Source organism: Ochotona curzoniae, unplaced genomic scaffold (genome assembly GCF_017591425.1).
Source record: "Ochotona curzoniae isolate NIBS_2020 unplaced genomic scaffold, NIBS_Ocur_1.0 contig_3498, whole genome shotgun sequence".
Taxonomy (NCBI): Eukaryota; Metazoa; Chordata; class Mammalia; order Lagomorpha; family Ochotonidae; genus Ochotona; species Ochotona curzoniae.
The window spans coordinates 17,184,838-17,202,793 of NW_024465885.1; the positions used below are offsets into that span (position 1 = coordinate 17,184,838).

General features: G+C 38.2%; 1 protein-coding gene across 1 annotated transcript in view; it reads left to right on the forward strand.

Annotated features, from left to right (window-relative positions):
* Positions 1–17,956, forward strand: part of PROS1 (protein S) — a 70,124-nt gene that overhangs the window by 15,209 nt on the left and 36,959 nt on the right. Inside the window, exons 2-3 of the mRNA XM_040980612.1 lie at positions 13,747–13,904; positions 15,827–15,851. Coding sequence (XP_040836546.1) covers positions 13,747–13,904; positions 15,827–15,851 — 183 coding nt within the window. The remainder of the gene's footprint in view (positions 1–13,746; positions 13,905–15,826; positions 15,852–17,956) is intronic.

The following is a 17,956-nucleotide window of genomic DNA, read 5'->3' on the forward strand; positions in this document are numbered from 1 at the left end:
ATCTGGACCAAACATTTACATACCTATACTTGGGAGATTTGTCTTTATGCTTACTGAAATACTTTTGGGGGCAGGGTATGGACATCTAGCCTAGTGATTAAGTCTCCCACTTGTCATGCCGGAATGTCTGGGTACAAGTTCTACCTCTGCTCCCCATTTACCTTCCTACAAATATGCAATATTTTAGGTAGCAGGTAACATCTCAAGTAACTGGCTTCTTTGTACCCTCATTGGAAACCTGGATTGCATTTCTAGCTCCCAGCTTCACCCAGCCCAGCTCTGTTGCAAACATTTAAAGAGTGAACCAGATAATAGGAACTCTTTTTCTGCTCCTCTCTCCCTCTGTTTTTCTTCTCCTCTCTTTGTTTCTCAAATAACAAAAATTAAAAAAAAAACTTTTTAAAGTTTTTTTTGTTTGTTTGAGAGGAAGAATTACAGAATGAGTAGGAGATAGAGAGAGACATCTTTCCTCTGCTGGTTCACTCCCCAAATGGCTGCAACAAATTCAATTTTATTCTTAATATGATTTCAAGGTATATTTTATCTCTGAAATTTTGGTTATATTGGTCTGGCTATTTTGACTATCTCATCTTTTTCAATTTTTCTACTTATTTTTCAATGGTTGATATAACAAAGGGTTTCCTGTATTGAAGAAGTATTTCTTTGAAGAAATATTTTTTAAGTGAAAGATTTTATTCATGTATTTGACAGGCACACACACAGAGGAATGGTTAGGGAGGGAGGGGAAGAAAGAGAGAAAAGGAGAGAGAGACAGATACATACTTCATCTGCTGGTTCACTCCCCAAATGCCTTCCCACAGCTGGGGCTTGGCTGGGCTGGACCAGAAGATTGGAATACAGAACTGATGCAGGCTCCTGTGGAGATGTTAGGGACCCAAGTGCTTGAGCCATCACGTGTTGCCTCCCATTGTTGACATTAGTAAGAATCTGTATCAGAAGTGGAACCAGTATATAGATCCGAGAGTTGAACCCAGGTATTCAAATATGTAATGAAGGTATACCAAGTAGCTTCTTGATTGATGCACTAAATAGCCACCCTTGTTAGGGAAGAGTTTTTCATTTTTCTGGTTTATTTTATTTTTTTGAAAGAGAGGTACAGAGTGAGAAAAAGGGATATAGAGAGAAATCATTCATTCCCTGACTTACTCTTCAAATGACCACAATAATCAGGCCACAGCCAGGAACTAGGAGCTTTATCTGTTTGCCGTGTAGGCACAGGGGCCCAAAGACTTGGACCATCTTCTGCTGCTTTCACAGCAAGGTGCTGGATCAGAAGTGGAGCAGTTGGGACTCAAGCCAGATCTCATGGCATGCTGGCTTCTCCGGAAGTGACTTAACCAGATACACGGCAGCAACAACCCCATGATGAATAATTTCTGATCTTTAGCTCTCGTATTGGTAGACAATATTCAGTAGCTGCATTCTGTATTTCAGTGTATCCATTAACTTCCTTAATCTTACATTACTTTTATTTCTCTAATTTTTGTTTTCCATTGCATTCAATTTTTGTTTTAAACATGCCAGCTCCTAGAATGTTACTAAGTTAAACACTAATAAAATATTCTCTTCTGTGTTTGCTTACCTCTGATTTTTTCTGAGTCAGTTTTTATTCATGTAATTCTTGCTGTGAACTTGATGTAAATGTAGAGTAATCTTGAACTGTTTGCTCATGTATTATGAAAAAGTTCTAAATTAACTAAGTAAACTAGCTAGCTGACATGTGGTTCTTCTGTGGTTGTTTGGGTCTGTTTCTATAACATGGCTTGTCCTGTGGAAATTTGTTATCCAACCTGTATAAGGGACAGCCAGGCTTCTCTTTTCAGTTCTATGTGAAAATCCAGCAAGGATTATTGTCAATGTTAGGAGGGAACTACTATTTACAAATAACCCTCTCATTGCTTTGCCCACTTCCTCCTTCATTATAACTGAGCTGAAGTTTGAAAACACTGGAAGATCTCGTCTTCATCACCCCAGATCCACACCTGGAACCTTCTCAAGCAATATCATCTCTATCATTAGGGAATAGTTTTCAGATTTTATTTTAAATTTAAAATCATGTTTTTTTCTGTAAATAGAAAGAGGGAAGGAGAACATTAATGGCTTTGTTATTCAAAATAGAGATGTGTATTCATTGGGTGTCTATTCTTACACTTGATCTTAGCCAAAAGGCCGAGAAGTGATGGGTGTCTATTCTTACTTGATTCTGGAGCTTCCCTGGTGCTAGATTTTATCTATGTATGTGTGCATGTTTGCATGTATAATGCAGAGAGATCTTCGGTCTACTGTCAATTTTCAAAATGCCTTAATACCTGGGCTTGTCCAAGTGGAAGTCAGGGGCCAGGAACTCAGTCCAGCTCTCCTGGGTGAGTGGCAAGGACCCAAATCCATTTTCTTCTTTTGTAACTTTTACTTATTTATTTGAAAGGCAAAATTGAAGAGAGGAGAAGAAAAGAAAGAGAGATCTTCTATCCCCTGGTACCCGTACCAACTGGCTGCAATGGCCTGGGCTGGGCCAGGCTGGTTTGGCCATCTTTTGTTGCTTTGCCAGGCACAGTAGCAGGAAGTTGGATTAGAATTGGAGTATTAGATTCTAACCCATGCCCATGTAGGATCCATGTACCCCATGCGGTGGCTTCACCTATTGCACCTCATCGTCAGTCCTGGACCCAGTTACTTGAGCTTCTCTGCTGTCTTCCAGTGTGGAAGTACTGGCAGGAAGCTGGTATGGACAGGAGCTTGAACCCAGACAACCATGTGTGGGATGCAGGTGTTCTTTGTGACATTTTGAAGTAACAAAATTGTAAGTCTAAACTTACTTTCTTTTCAGCACATTCATTTTGACACTTAGTAGGCCCTGTTTGTATGAAGAGTAGTATCTCATTATCTCTGGGAAGTATTCCGATTCCTGACCTATGGTGATATAATCTTTAAGTAGTTTTTAGTGTCATTCTCTCTTCTGCTTAAGGGAAAAATATGTTCAAAATCTTCCTCCTTCCATTTCCTTTTCCTGTTTCCTTTGTAAGATCTGCATTGTTTCTGCTAGTGCACCACATCTTGATTCCTGCTTTTGCTAAGGTGGCCTGTTAGGCCTGGGCCTCACATCGCATTGATCTCTATCAGATGGTTGAGTTACAACTTACTATCTCTTCAGTAGAGGTGTCTTCGTTTTTACATTTTTTAGTTTTCCAAATCCACAAGTTCTAGTTCTTGCTTACTTAATTCCTTCTTCTATTCATCTCCGTTCTGTAGGTAGTTAGAACTGACTAAAGTACCAGTGTTTAGTACTTTACTTAGAAAAAATCTCATCTGCTAAGTGTCCAGTTCCATGACTCACAAGTTCGGCCTTCCACAGAGCACAATCAAGCCTGATTTTTCTTTTTTTGGCCATTTCACAAGAAGGACCTTTATTGTACTTTCCAATAATTTGTTCCTCATTTCTATCTGAGACCGTACCAGAATGACCTGTTAAAAAATGACTATGTTTCTGCCAACATTCTATTCGCGGTTATTTATGTACTTTTGAGTAGGCAGAGGCACTGTAATTCTACATTTCTTTCTGGGTCCTTATCAGAACTGCTTTTAATATCTGAATTGCTACTAACATTCACTTTCACTTCAATCTGCTCACATTTTTTCCCAGCCTATGCTCACCACCAGGATTGAAAACCACTTCCACATTCCCTCACATCTCAGTGCAAAAACTGGCATTCGTCTATCTGTGCTACAGTAATCAAATACCACAGAGTAGATGGTTTAAACCATAGGCCTTTATTTTCTCACAGTTCTTGGGACTAGGAAATCCAACATCAATGTTCCAGCAATTCAGTTTCTGCAGAGAACTTTCTGGTTGGCTTTTGGAAAGCAATCTGGTCTTCACTGGAGCGTGTGTGGTGACAGGCATAGGGAGCGGCAAGAAGGCAGATTAAGAGAAAAAACTTTCTGTCTCTTTTTACAAATACCTTAATCCTATATTACTCTGTCTCCACCCTAATGACCTCAGTGAGTCTTAATTACCTTCTTGAAGGGATCATCTCCAACTGTAAGTATAGCCACATTGACTGTTACCGTTTCAACATACGAATTGTATGGAGACAACTGCAGTTGGGCCATAACACCTTTATGAAATGGAATGCAAATGTTTAGAGATTGTTTTGCTTAACATGGAAGGAGATTGGTAAGTTTTTCACTTTGTGGCTACAGCCTGGTTTTTATTTTTAAGGTCAACTTGAGTTTCTTCATGTTAATACATATTCGCGTATCTTTATAATTTTCTCTCTTTATTCTAGTCATCATTTTATTCTGTTGTTTTTCAGTGCGTATCTGATAGTCTTGTTTATTCATCATGGAAATACTCTAGCTCAATTACTTTACAAAATAAATATTATCCTAGGAGAGAAAAGGAAATCATTGTTATATGAGTCCTTCTAAGCCTGTAAGCACACATACCACTTGCTTATCTCGGGGATCTAGGGATCCTACCACAAGTGGCATTATGCAAAATTAGGCTAGCGCTTTCACTGTGGTTTTCAAAATGTCTGGGACCCCTTTCAGCAATACAGACAGGGGCCAGTGATCTGGTAACATTGATGACATCTTAACAAACTAGGTCAAATCCAAGAGCAATCAAACGCAGTCTGTGCAGTAACCACTTGATGCATGAGGTCAACTTAGTTGCTTTGGTGTCTTAATGGGTCGGAAGCTGATGAAGACAAGGGAGGCTGACTGTGTGAGCATCTTCCTGCATGTTTTGAAAGAGACCTGCTGCAGCTTCCAGAAGTATGACTAGTGAGCAACACAGCAGTCGGAGAAGAAATCAAGCACATTGTAGAATTCTCCTTGTGGGTGGCTGAACTGTGGAACCCTTCAAATGAAGTATAGTCCCTTTATCATTTACCAGGAGCAAACAAATCAAATCAAAGAACTAGGCAATGTAATGTTCTCTGGATATTGTTTTGGAAAGAATAACCATGCTGTACGATTTTCTTTATATCTGAAACAAAAGTTTCAATCTTGTGCAGACAGTGGCAGCATGACTTCTTTGTATTTATTTGTTTTTACAGAACAGGATTGTTAATTATGTTTATAATTAAACCTTGGCATAAGGAGAGGTCTATTTCACTTTCTTGTAGCTAAACGGTTCAAGCATTTTTTTTTTCCTGCTGCTTTACTGATTTGTTCCACAACAGAGGTCAGTGGTCACTTTAAAGCAATGTTACCTGTGGCTTTCCTAATTTGATATATATCCTCTAATCCAAGTGTACTGTATTCAGCTTTATGCATGCAACATGTAAGTCACATATTATGTATTCTTTTTCTTCTCTTTTTCCTTTCTGAATTTAAATCCTCATCCAAGCAGTCACAATTTTTGACTATTAAATTATTTTTCTTTTTTTAAAAGCAAGTATTTTATGTTTATTGGAAAGTCAGATTTACACAGAGAAGGAGAAGAGGAGAGAAAGATCTTCCATCTGCTGATTTACTCCCCAAGTAGCCACAATGGTTGGAGCTGATCTGATCTGAAGTCAGGAGCCCAGAGCCTCTTCCTATGTGCACACAGGTGCAAGGTCCCAAGGCTTTGGACCATACTCGGCTGCTTTCCTAGACCACAAGCAGGGAGCTGGAAGGAAAGTAGAGCAGCTGGGATATGAACTGGTGGGCATATGGGATCCTGGAGCTTGCAAGGCGAGGATGTTAGCCACTAGGCTAAAAAGTCAGGCCCTAAATTATTTTTCATCAGTTTATTTCTTGTTCAGTCCTTAGATTTCAATTACAGTTAATCTTTATTGAATACTCTTTGATCACCTTCTGTCAACACAATAATAGAAGAAACAATTGCTCAGCAATATGATGCTAAATTTGAAATAAAAAGTACTCCTCCTTAAATAAAAATCTTTAAGAACAGAAGCAAAACTTATATAGGAGTGCAACATTTTATTCTGAAAGCTAGCACCAGATTTCCTGAAAGTTACTGATAACAATGTAGACTGATGAATGCTGTTTAGAAGCCTGGTTGAGGGGGGCTGTTAGATTAGCAGTTAAAAAGCCTCTTGGCCCACATTGGGATGGCAGGGTTTGATTCCTGCCTGCAGCCCCTGACTCTGGTTTACCATACCGGCTCTAGGAAGAGGCAGTGGTGATGGTTCATGCCTGCCACCCAAACAAGGCTCAACGCTGGCCCAGCTTCTCGTTTTGCAGCTTCTTTGGGTAGTGAACCACTAAATGAGACCCCAGCCTCTTCTCCCATATCTCGGAGTTTTAAATAAAGAAATCAAATAAGGAGCTGTCCTTGGGTGTTTTGTTCTTTCCTGCAGCCTTCACAAGATGTCATTACTCCACCCATGTGACAATTAGAAATGAGTTGTGGCAGAAATTATGAAGAAAATAAAAGGAAATATCTTACTCCTTAATTATATGTAATCATTTTAACAAAATTTTCATATCCAGCCATATACTTCCCATCATTACTAACCAAAAAAGTTTTTCTGTATTACGTGTGAATTGGCTTTTTTCTCCAGCTTTGTTTAGACGAAACATCCCATTTCAAAATCTCAGTGAGTCAGGATTAAGTCTCAGAATATTATCTATTGTTCTTTCTACTTGTACAATGAAAGCCATTTTTCCTCAATCTGTCCAGCAGTGAAGCACAAAGATAAAAACACCCTGCCAGCACAAATGCTAGCCAAAGATTGTTTTCTCAGACACATTCTTTCAGAGGTCAGCTTTTCATTCCTGGAATGCCTGATAGAAAGGGCAATAAGAGACAGAGGCAGAATTAAAACCGGGATGCCCGTTTGGAGGGGTCAAAATGGAAGAACTTCTCAAGATGAGCTGTCCTAAAACATGAACCCACCTCTAGCTGCCCCTCTCCCCTGTCTGCCTCTCAGATTTGGGGAACCAACACACCTGCTGTGCTGCCCTTCCTGAACAGAACAGTGAACAAGTGGGAAAGGAGACCTCAGCAAAGGCCTTGCCCTTCCCCAAGGTGCTACTGGACGAGCGCTGAGAAATCTGCCTGTGAGCAGTGACAGTGCCACCTCCACTATTCTTATTACAGATGCTTTTATGAAACCACTAAAGAGACGCTGCATTTATGTTTACAAGATCATCAGATTTATACTCAGAAAGTAACCCCGCATGAAGGGAATGAGTAAAGGCTGTGAAGGTGATTCCATGAATTGGCGGTTTCATTTTACGTTTGAGCAATGGCATGTTTTCACCATATGTGAAATTGTTCCACCTGCTGAAGTTGCTATTTGAAAAAAGGGGTGAGTCAGATTTGTAAGCATCGGGTGGATGTTTAAAGTACAGCCTATAACAAGTATAATATCAATTATAATTCTTATTGAGAAAGACATAGGTCATCAACATTATAATCTGACCTTTTGAACCTGATTGTAGCAGTTTTCTTTTTTTTTAAAAGATTTATTTTTATTATTTTTTTATTGGAAAGGCAGATATACAGAGAGGAGAGACAGAGAGGAAGATCTTCTGACTGATGATTCACTCCCCAAGTGAGCACAACGGGCCGATGCTATGCCGATCCGAAGCCAGGAGCCTCTTCCGGGTCTCCCACGCAGGTGCAGGGTCCCAAAGCTTTGGGCCGTCCTCAACTGCTTTCCCAGGCCACAGGCAGGGAGCTGGAAGGGAAGCGGGGCTGCTGGGATAGAACCGGCGCCCATATGGGATCCCGGGCGTGCAAGGCAAGGACCTTAACAACTGCGCCACCGCGCCGGGCCCGATTGTAGCAGTTTGCAAGCAGCATTGTTGGTTTTAGCAAGGACTCTCTTGAGTTACTGCTTAATCCAAAGAAAGGAAACACCTCGTGGTAATAAATACAAAATGAGCTGTGAACTTGAAAAATTAACTCAGCTTCAGCCTATCCATGTATAAAATGAAAAGTTATGATCTACTTAGCACTGTTGTGATTAGGATTAAAAGGAGATAATGTAAAACGGCTTTTATGTGCTTATGTTTCCTGCTTATTATTATGACAAATAATGGAACTTTTTAGACATTTCTGCAGTACAACAAGCGTGGATATTTATTTGGCAGAAGAACTTTGGACATCCTTGTATAAGCACTTCTAACCACATGAAAGGCTAATTGTTAGTGGAAAAGATAAGTTTAATTCAATAAAAACCATTTTGATATCCATTATAGTTTCTACATCACATGCATTTTTCATGACTTTTTTGATGAACCCTAAAAACATGATCATGTTCCAAAAATTTTTAAGCCAAAATAAACTTTTCAAATTCTGTTTTCTGGTAATTTTTTTATTTTTTTAAATTTTTATTTTCGTTTGATAGTCTTGTGGGTATAGGGCTTTCCCCTTGCCTGCCTCCCCTCTCTGCACATTCTTCCCTGTGTCTTACAGTAAAATAGCTCTTCAGCTGTAGTCCTGACACCAGCATTCTGCTGTTTGTGTGTGTTATGACAAATAGGTCTAAGCAATGATGGAGTTTTATTGGAGGCATACTTTTATTCAGGAGTAAAGATGCATATTGTTTGATTCCTGGTACTCTGATCTCCATTACACCATTCATTTATGAGATTACAAGTATATATTTGTTTACCTATAGATCTTTGTTTTCTGTTTTGTATGAAGGTTGTCTTCTATCAGAGAGGATATATGATATTTGTCCTGTTTGGATTCACTTATTTCACTGAGCATAATGGTCTGAAGTTGGTGCCATGATGTCGCAAGTGGTAGAATTTCATTCTTTTAAATGGCTAAGTAGTATTCCATAGAGTGGATGTACCATGGTTTCTTTGCCCAGTCCTCTTTCAATGGACAGCGGAGTTATCTTTGTGTCTTTGCTATTGTGGATAGCACTGCTGTGGATCTAGGGATGCAGGTTGCTTTCTCCTATGTAGGTATCACTTTTTATAAATATATTCCCCGAAGTGAGATAGCTGGGCCATACAGTAGATGAAATTTGTGTTATCTGAGTACTCTGCATGTTGATTTCTATAGTGTCTTATGAAGTCTACAATCCCACCAGCAGTGGTGTAAGGTTCCTTTTTGCCTGCATCCTCTCCAGTGGGTGCTATTAGTTGTTAGCACTTCTCGCTGGAGTTATGTGGGACTGCAATGTGCTTTTTCTTTGTATTTTCTTTATTGCTAGGGAACTTAAACATTTTTTTAAATATGTCTATTAGCCATTTGAATTTGTTCCTTCGAACAATGCTTGCTCATTTTCTTTGCCCATTTCTTAACTGCTTTATCTGTTTTACTGTTGTGTTTCTGGAGCTTTTTATGCATCTTGGATATTAGTTCCTTAACTTTAGTGTAGTATTCAAGGATTTTTTCTCATGCTGTTGGTTGCCTCTTCACTCCATAGACTGTTTGCTGTGCTGTACAGAAGCCTGTTAGTTTGATGTAGTTCTATTTATTTAGTTTGGCCTTGACTGCCTATGTCTTTGGTGACTTTTCTAGGAAGTCTTAACCTGTGCTTATTATTTTGTAGAGTACATTCAACCTGGAATATTCCTTGGAAGCACACTGTGTCATGTGGATGGTTAACTTCATAAACGATAGTAAAATTTTATTTCATATGTCAGACTTACCTCTTGCTCTACCACATAATTTTTGAAAAAACAATTAAGTATATAACATGTCACTAGCAGACAACAGTTATCTTTCAATATTTCTGTGAGATCATTCCAGGATATCTCACAGATACCAAAATCACGAATCTCATATAAAATGCCATAATAATTGCTATAACCTTGTACATCATCTCATATACTTCAAATCATCTGTAAATTTCCAATACCTGTGACAACGTAAATGCTCTGTAAATAGTTGTTACACTATATCATTAAGAGGAAAAATGAAGAAATGTATACATGATCAGTACAGATGCAAACATCTTACTATACAGGAAACCTCAGGAAAAATAGCATCCAAGAATATTTCAATCTAAGGTTGGCTGCATCCATAAACTTGGAACCTTTGGGTATGGGCATCCCAGACACAAGGTACCAACTTTACACAGATGGAAGAGCACTAGAGTGAAAGAATGAGATTCAGTTCCCAACTTACAGTGATTTGACCTAGAGTTGTTTGACTTTACCATGGCACAAAGGTGTATACTTTCTTTTGTTTAAAGATTCATTTAATTTATTATTTTTTATTGGAAAGTCAGATATACAGAAAGGAGGAGAGACAGAGAGGAAGATCTTCCATCCATTGATTAAGTCCCCAAGATGCTGCAATGGCCAGAGCTGCACCGATCTGAAGTCAGGAGCCCGGAGCCTCCTCTGGGTCTCCCACACAAGTGCAGGGTTCTAAGGCTTTGGGTCATCTCTGACTGCTTTTCTAGGCCACAAACATGGAGCTAGATGGAAAGCAGAATCTGCGGGATTAGAACTGGTGCCCATATGGGATCCCGACACTTGCAAGGCGAGGACTTTAGCCACCAGGATACCATGCCAGGCTCAAGGGGTATACTTTCAAAAATGTACTTTGAATTTTAAATATGGGATAGGATTCTCTTGCAGCTGGCTGTGCTGCAGCAGCTCCCAGTTTGCTACGTGATTAGGAGGAAAACCACTGTGGTATATTAGAGCATACCATGTTCCCAAGCAGAAACATTAGTAGGTTAGATGTGTTAATTGAATTTTCAAGTTAACAATATGCATCTGTATTTGAATTTCATTTACATATCTTGCTAGCCCTGTGGCTTTGGGCAAATCATGTAACCTCTTTCAACTTCAGTTTTTTACATAGAAAAATGGGAATAATTCTCTTTCCTGTTGTTTATTTTTTTACTTTCGCAAAGATCAAATGAAATAGCATGTACTTTGAAAACTATTAAATATCACGCTAGTTTAAAGCATTATTGGACTGGATGTGTGTGAAATAAAATAAACAAATTTGGTGCAGCATGTTTGAACAATTCAATTTTTACAATTGGCTTCAATGTTCCTTTAGGTTAAAAGGTCAAGAATTTTTCCTTTGCTACATTTCTCTTAAAAATAGAATCAATAAAATTTCCTGTGTTCTGGGAAGCCTCAGATAATAGAGGGTGTTTTTCAGATTTGAGCATTGTTGACGACCTTGTACTAGGTCTTGTTGTTTATTAACTTTATAATTTAGAACACATATATTGCATTTCTCTACTTCAGTTTTATCAGATCTAAAATAACAGGGACTATGCAATTTCCTTTTATATATTTACGTGGAAAATTTTTAAAACTACACCTTCGGTCTTCTTGAGTGATTGAGAGCCTCCCTGTTCACTGCCCTGAGTGTGACTGGACCTGTGTCCTTTATGGAGGCGCCAGAGGGAGAGTGATCTTCCGAAAAAGCAACATTAAGCTGTCTGTTCCAAACCGATTCTGTAGGAAATGCCAATGAATAAATGTTCGTGACAGTTATTATTAATTTTGGTACATGAACTTTACTTGTTTTTGTTTTGAATCAATGCATTCATAATTCATTGAAAGTTTTATTGATTTTTTTCCCAGAAAGAATTACACAAAGCTTTGTAGGTCAGGCCCAAGTTTTTGCTATGTTATATGGCATACATTACTTCAAATAACTGAGATGATTTCTGTGTAAGTCTTTTTCGCTGTTGACAAAGCTGACGTTTGTTAATCGGTAGTATTTTCACAGGGTCCATGAGTGGTATACATACATATGTGGCTTCATCCTTAAACAGACGTGATAAATACAATGAAAAATAGCTTATAGGTACAACCTCAAATTCTACCTTGATTTACCCTTCACAAATAAAGTTTTCTACATTTTTCATTTAAGAATCTAAGTATAAGCTTTTGAAGATTCTCAGTGCAAGACTATTTTCTACTTAAAAAAAAAAAGTTATTGAGGGCCCGGCATGGTAGCCTAGTGGCTAAAGTCCTCGCCTTGCACACAGTGGGTCCCATGTTGGCACTGGTTCTAATCCCAGCAGCCCTGCTTCCCATCCAACTCCCTGCTTGTTGCCTAGGAAAGCAGTTAAGCACAGTCCAAAGCCTTAGGACCCTGCACTGGTGTGGGAAAACTGGAAGAAACTTCTGGCTCCTGGCTTTGGATTGACTCAAGTTTGGCCACTGCGGGCACTTGGGGAGTGAACCAGCAGACGGAGCATCTTCCTCTCTGTCTCTCCTCCTCTGTATATCATTCTTTCCAATAAAAATAAAATAAATCTCAAAGTTACTGATTGAAACATAGATAAAAATGCCATTGGCTGATTCACTTCTCAAATGGCCACAGTGGCTGGGCATGCGTCAAGCTCGGCCTTGGAGCTGGAAACCCATTACAGATCTTTCATAGGGGTAGCAGGAACACAGCTGCTTAACATGTCACCTGCTGTAACTGTTTGTGCAATTAGCAAAAGTCAGAGTCAGGAGCAGACCTAGCACATAGACCCTACAGCCCCAGCCTGTGTTTAACTGCTAGGCCTCACATTTCCTGGTCATCCTTCTTTTTAAAAAGATTTATTATTATCATTATTTTCTTAGAAAGTCAGATATACAGAGGAGAGAGAGAGGAAGATCTTCCATTCGCTAGTTCACTCCTTAACTTGCCACAACAACCAGAACTGAGCCAATCTGAAGCCTGAAGCCAGGAGCCAGGAGTTTCTTGTGGGTCTTTCACGTGGATACAGGGTCCCAAAGCTTTGGGCCATCCTCAGCTTCTTTCCCAGGCCTCAGGCCGGGAGCTGGATGGGAATTGTGGTCACTGGGATTTGAACTGGGGCACATATGGGATCTCGGGTGTGCAAGGCGAGGACTTTAGTCGCTAGGCTATTGTGCTGAGCCCCATCCTTTTTTTAACATCAACACATTACTCCACAATTGATAGGTATTAAACTTATGTTTGTTTTTTTTTCCTTCCTGAAGGATACATAGAATATTTTGAATTTCTTGATCTATGAACCATTTTCCTTTATATTTTATTTGTAATGTTTAAGTAATTTTGTATGTAATCTTACATACAGTGATATTTTGGTTGGCTTGTTGCTTTTAATTTACAAAAATGACTTACAAATTCTGGATATAATTTATTCCATGTAATTCAGGGTTTTTTTTGTTGTTGTTGTTTTTTATTTGCTTGTTTTTAATTTAATTTGGGAGGCAGTTAGAGAAAGGCAGAAATAGAGAGATCTTAAATCTCTCATCTGGTTCACTCCCCAGATGGCTGAAATAGCTGAAACTTCTTGGCTGGATCAAGAGCCAGGAGCTTCTTCCATGTATCTTGCATAGGTGAAGGGGACCAAGCATTTGTTTTCTCAGGTGCAGTAGCAGGGAGATGAAGTGGAAGTGGAGCAGCTAGGACTTGAACTGGCCCATACATGGTTGCTGGCATTGCGGGTTACCAATTTTTCTTTGCTGTTTGCATTTTGTGCTTTGCACGTGGTCTCCACCATTCCAAGTATTCTTGTTTTTTTGTTCATATACATAATCAGATGTTTTAGTCTGCCAGATACCTTGAAAATAGCTTGTTTTATTGTACACCCATAGTTCTTTATTTCTTTTCAGAGATGACAGAAGTTTTCCATTCAATTTATGAAAGTATGTTTACTCTTGCTTTAAAGATAATATGAAGGTGACTTCTGACACAGTTACTTAACTGTGTTTTCATTTCCAGTGTGGTAAAGCAAACTTTCATGCATGGGCTGAAAAATATTTTAACATTTATGTTTAATAAAAATAAATGTTAGGTGGAAGAATAAATAAAAAGACCTACTCGTATAAATTTATTTTTCCCCTCAGTTTTAACAAAGCAACATGCTTCACAATTCCTGGTTAGAAAACGTCGTGCAAATTCTATGCTTGAAGAAACCAAAAAGGGTAATCTTGAACGAGAATGCATTGAAGAATTGTGCAATAAAGAAGAAGCCAGGGAGGTCTTTGAAAATGACCCTGAAACGGTAAGAATTTGTAGAAACCATCAAGTTCACATACCTGGACATATAATCATAGACTGAATGTTTCTAGCTTGAAGTTTTTTTTTTTTTTTTGCATTCCATTTTAAAGTTAATGGTTTTACATGTCCCTTTCTGCAGATAAACATTTCCATTTCAAGAGTAACTTCAAATGAAAGTGGGCTCATGAGAAAGATACCACAATGTGCTTTGACCAAACTATAATTCATTCACACTTCATTATCAACAAATAGTGTTACAAATATTGTCTTCCAATTGGAATTCACTTACATTCGGGCTAGAAGGGAGAACATCTCAAGTATGGTGTGTCTTTGTTCCTGTTTTTATCACCATGCTCCCTTAAATTTTTCATTGACATCAATTTTAACCAAGCTTTAGAAAGCAGGGACATCTAATGCCGAGTTTGTAACTAGCAGGTTTTCAGTGGATGCCAAAGGAAGAGCTCTTTACATTTCTGTGTACACCAAGTGTACCTTCATTGAGTCTATCAGCACTTGAGAAGTTTGCTGACCTCCCTTTATACGCCACTAGCTTCTGATATTACAAATTATGCCTTTACTGTGTAACATTTTCTAAGTTAACTTGGAAAAATGTAATCCAAAGACCCTGGTAACTATCAGATGGTACAGAAGAATCCCAGCTCTTTAGTCCCCTAATTTTCCTAGGAGAGGGGACGATGTTCTTACATAATATGTGGGTAGCAGCAGGAAAGGTAGGCTGCCTAACCAAGAGTCTCAACAGGACTTTTGATAATTCCTGAAATGAAAGCTAAAGGAAAATGAAGATTGGGAATCTTGTTCAAAATGCTGCTCTATCTTTCCCATGGCTCCCAGAACCATGGGAATTGATAAAAGATAAAAAGTAGATAAATTTTTTCTAAAACATTTATCCAAAGTGAGAAGACTAACTTGTGTGGGGCACAAGAAGTATTCTTTCATTCTTTTTTTTTTTAGCTCTACCAGTTCAAACTTTTATATTCTTTAGAATTGTTGAATCAAAATGTTTCTCCATTTTGTTGTTGCATTTTTGCATATTAACAATGGACAAGAAAAAAAATATTTTTGCATCACTCATAAATACTTGAATGTGTACTTGTAACATTGTAGATACCCTAGCTACATTCCCAGGCTTTATCCTGTGGTTTAAATCCTCCACTTTTCCTAGAATATTTGTTTCACTCATCTCCTTTCGAACCCTACTTGTTGGTTTTTTATCCTTGTGTATTCTCTTCTGCAGAGCACAACACGTTGTCTTCTTGGCAACTTCTTGGTAGGATGAAAATATTCTTCTTACTGACTTGGAGCATTGAATATGTTTTTGGTTATCTTTGTAGATTTTGGTTTCTTATAAGTTGTTTTTGTTCTACTAATGTTACACATTATGTATATTTTATGTCTTAAGAATGCTTTTGTGGGCCATCCTGGGAAATTTAAAAAAATTTTCTCTTTTTGGTAATGGACATTTTTTAGTCAAATTACTGATTCACAGACAAACTTTCAATACAGGACCAATAAGTAAGGTATTATATGTATGTAAGATCCTATGAAATAAATGTTCAACTTAATTCACTTCAAATTATGTCACTGATATTCAATATTGAATCTGGTATAGGGAATTTAGGATATAAAAATAAATTTTTATAGATCTAAGTGTTATGGAAAAGTTAGCATTTTTATCTTAAATAGAAATTGTTTATAAATTGGAAGATTTTAAAACTTAATTTAGTTGGCCTATTTAGTTGATCCGTTAAGTCTAAATGTTTTGATGGCTTAGTTTTTTTAGTCATCATTTCTTGTTATAATGACAATGTCTATGATTTGGTTGAATCTTTATTATAAAAAGACTTTATGAAATTAACTGTAATGAGATTTAAGCTTGCTAAAATATGTTTTCTTTCTTTCTTCTAGGATTATTTTTATCCAAAATATTTAGGTAAGTTTAAAGAATAACAACTGCATAATCTTTTGTTTCAAATGTTTATTTATTCATTTGAGAAGTGGGTGAGAGGAGAGGGAGCAAGAGAGAGAGAATGATTGATCTATTGTTTCACATACCCCTCAAATTACAGCAATGCTTTGGGCTGGGCCAGGCTGAATCCAGGAGCCTGAAACTCCATCCGGGTCTCCCACAAGGGTGACAGGGGGCCTAAGAACTCAATCTTGTGCTGCTTTGCCTGGTGTGTTAGCAGGATGCTGCATTTGAATTGCAGCAGCTGGGACTCTGACTGGGGCTCATGTGGAATGCTGGCACCACAGGCTTCCCTTGCTGTGCCACACTTCTATGATCTTAAAATGTGGACAGAAACTTATATATCACCAAGTATAATTCTCTGCCCATATTTTCCATCCAATATAATTTTACTGTACTTGGAAGTGAGATTTTCTTTGTTTAGCAATTCTGTTTTTTAATTCAAATACATTTAGAAGTATTTGTAATGCTCTTCAGTATTGTGTCTATTTTATAAGGACATGTCACTGATACTCAGTTGTATTTAAGTGTTTAGAGATTGGAAGTATATAAAATTTCATGGGTTTTCTTTCCATGAAAGGAAAATGCTCCAAGACCATTAGATATTACATTGCAAATAATTAAACATTTTTAGAAATTGTTATAGTTTCTCTCTATCACTCTGCATAATCCATCTTTATTTTATTTCTGAATATAATTCTCTCAAAAGAACAGTGTTCCTACACTCAAATGGATTACAAAATTTCAATGAAGTGTCAAAGGCAATAGGCTCTATGTTGCTTTACTTTTAAATCAGATAGATAGTTGGTCTTACTGTTGCCTGAGAGAGTAGTTAACAATTCCAAACAATTTCAGTGGACTGTAACTCATGAGGCTGCCTCTCAATGGGTTCTATGTAGGTCAGAACAGACAAGGGCATCCCTTCTTCCCTTCAGAGTCAAAGTATTCCTCATTTACGCCTCTTTCCATCCCCTTCTTATCATAGTCTACTTGAAATCGAAAGTAAATCTTTGAAAAATATACAGAAATGAGTCTGCTTTGCATGAACAACTCTGCAGTTTAGAATAGCTAATAAAATTTTATGTAACATTGTTTTTAAGGAATTATTTATGTAATTGTTGGCAACATTATGGAGAGAGAAGAGGAAGAGAGAGAGTGAGTGAAAGATCTGTCCAGAGGTTCACTCTCCAGATGGCTACAACAGCTCAAGCTGGGCCTTACAAACACAAAAAGCAGCTATAAAAAGCACAGGAGAGAGAGCTTGTGTCTTTTAAAGATCTTGAAATCCAACTTAAAGTTGTTCATTCTTCTTAAAAATGTTTTTAAATTTATATTTGAAATGCCTATTTACAGAGGAAATCAGATACAGAGAGAAAGATCTTCCATCCGCTAGTTCACTTCCCACATGGCCACATTGTCCAGAGCAGAGCCAATCTGAAGCCAGGAGCCAGGAGCTTCTTCTTGGTGTCCTAATGCAGTTGCAGGTTCCCATTGCTTTGAGCCATCCTTTGCCACTTTTCCAGGTTCTAAGGTGGGTGCTGGAAAAGAAGTGAAGCAGCTGGGACAAGAACTTGTGCTCATATGGGATCCCATTACTTAGAAATAGAGAATTAACCAACTGAACCATTGCACTGGGCCCGATTATGGTTTTATGTTTGTGGAACAGTCTGGGCCAGAGAGCTCAAGTATAATTATAGTATAATATTGTAGTATGCCCTGTAATCTAGAAATACATCTAGATATATCTCTTTAGACCTCTGCAAGATCTTAAAATCATTCAACCTCCATAAACCATAGCTTTCTCATTTGCCATGTGGATAGAAATTATGTTCGAAGAGGCCAGTGTTGTAGCATGGTGGGGAAAACCACCAGCTGTAATGCTGTCCTAGCTGCTGTACTTCATGTCTTAGCTGCTGTACTTCTGATCAAGCTCCCTGCTAATGGCCTGGGGAAAAAAGCAGAAGGTGACCCAAGTGCTTGTGTTCCTGCCACCTGCATGATGAAGCCAGAAGAAACTGCAAATTCCTGGCCTCAGCCTGGCACAGCCCTGGCCATTGTGGCCATCTTGG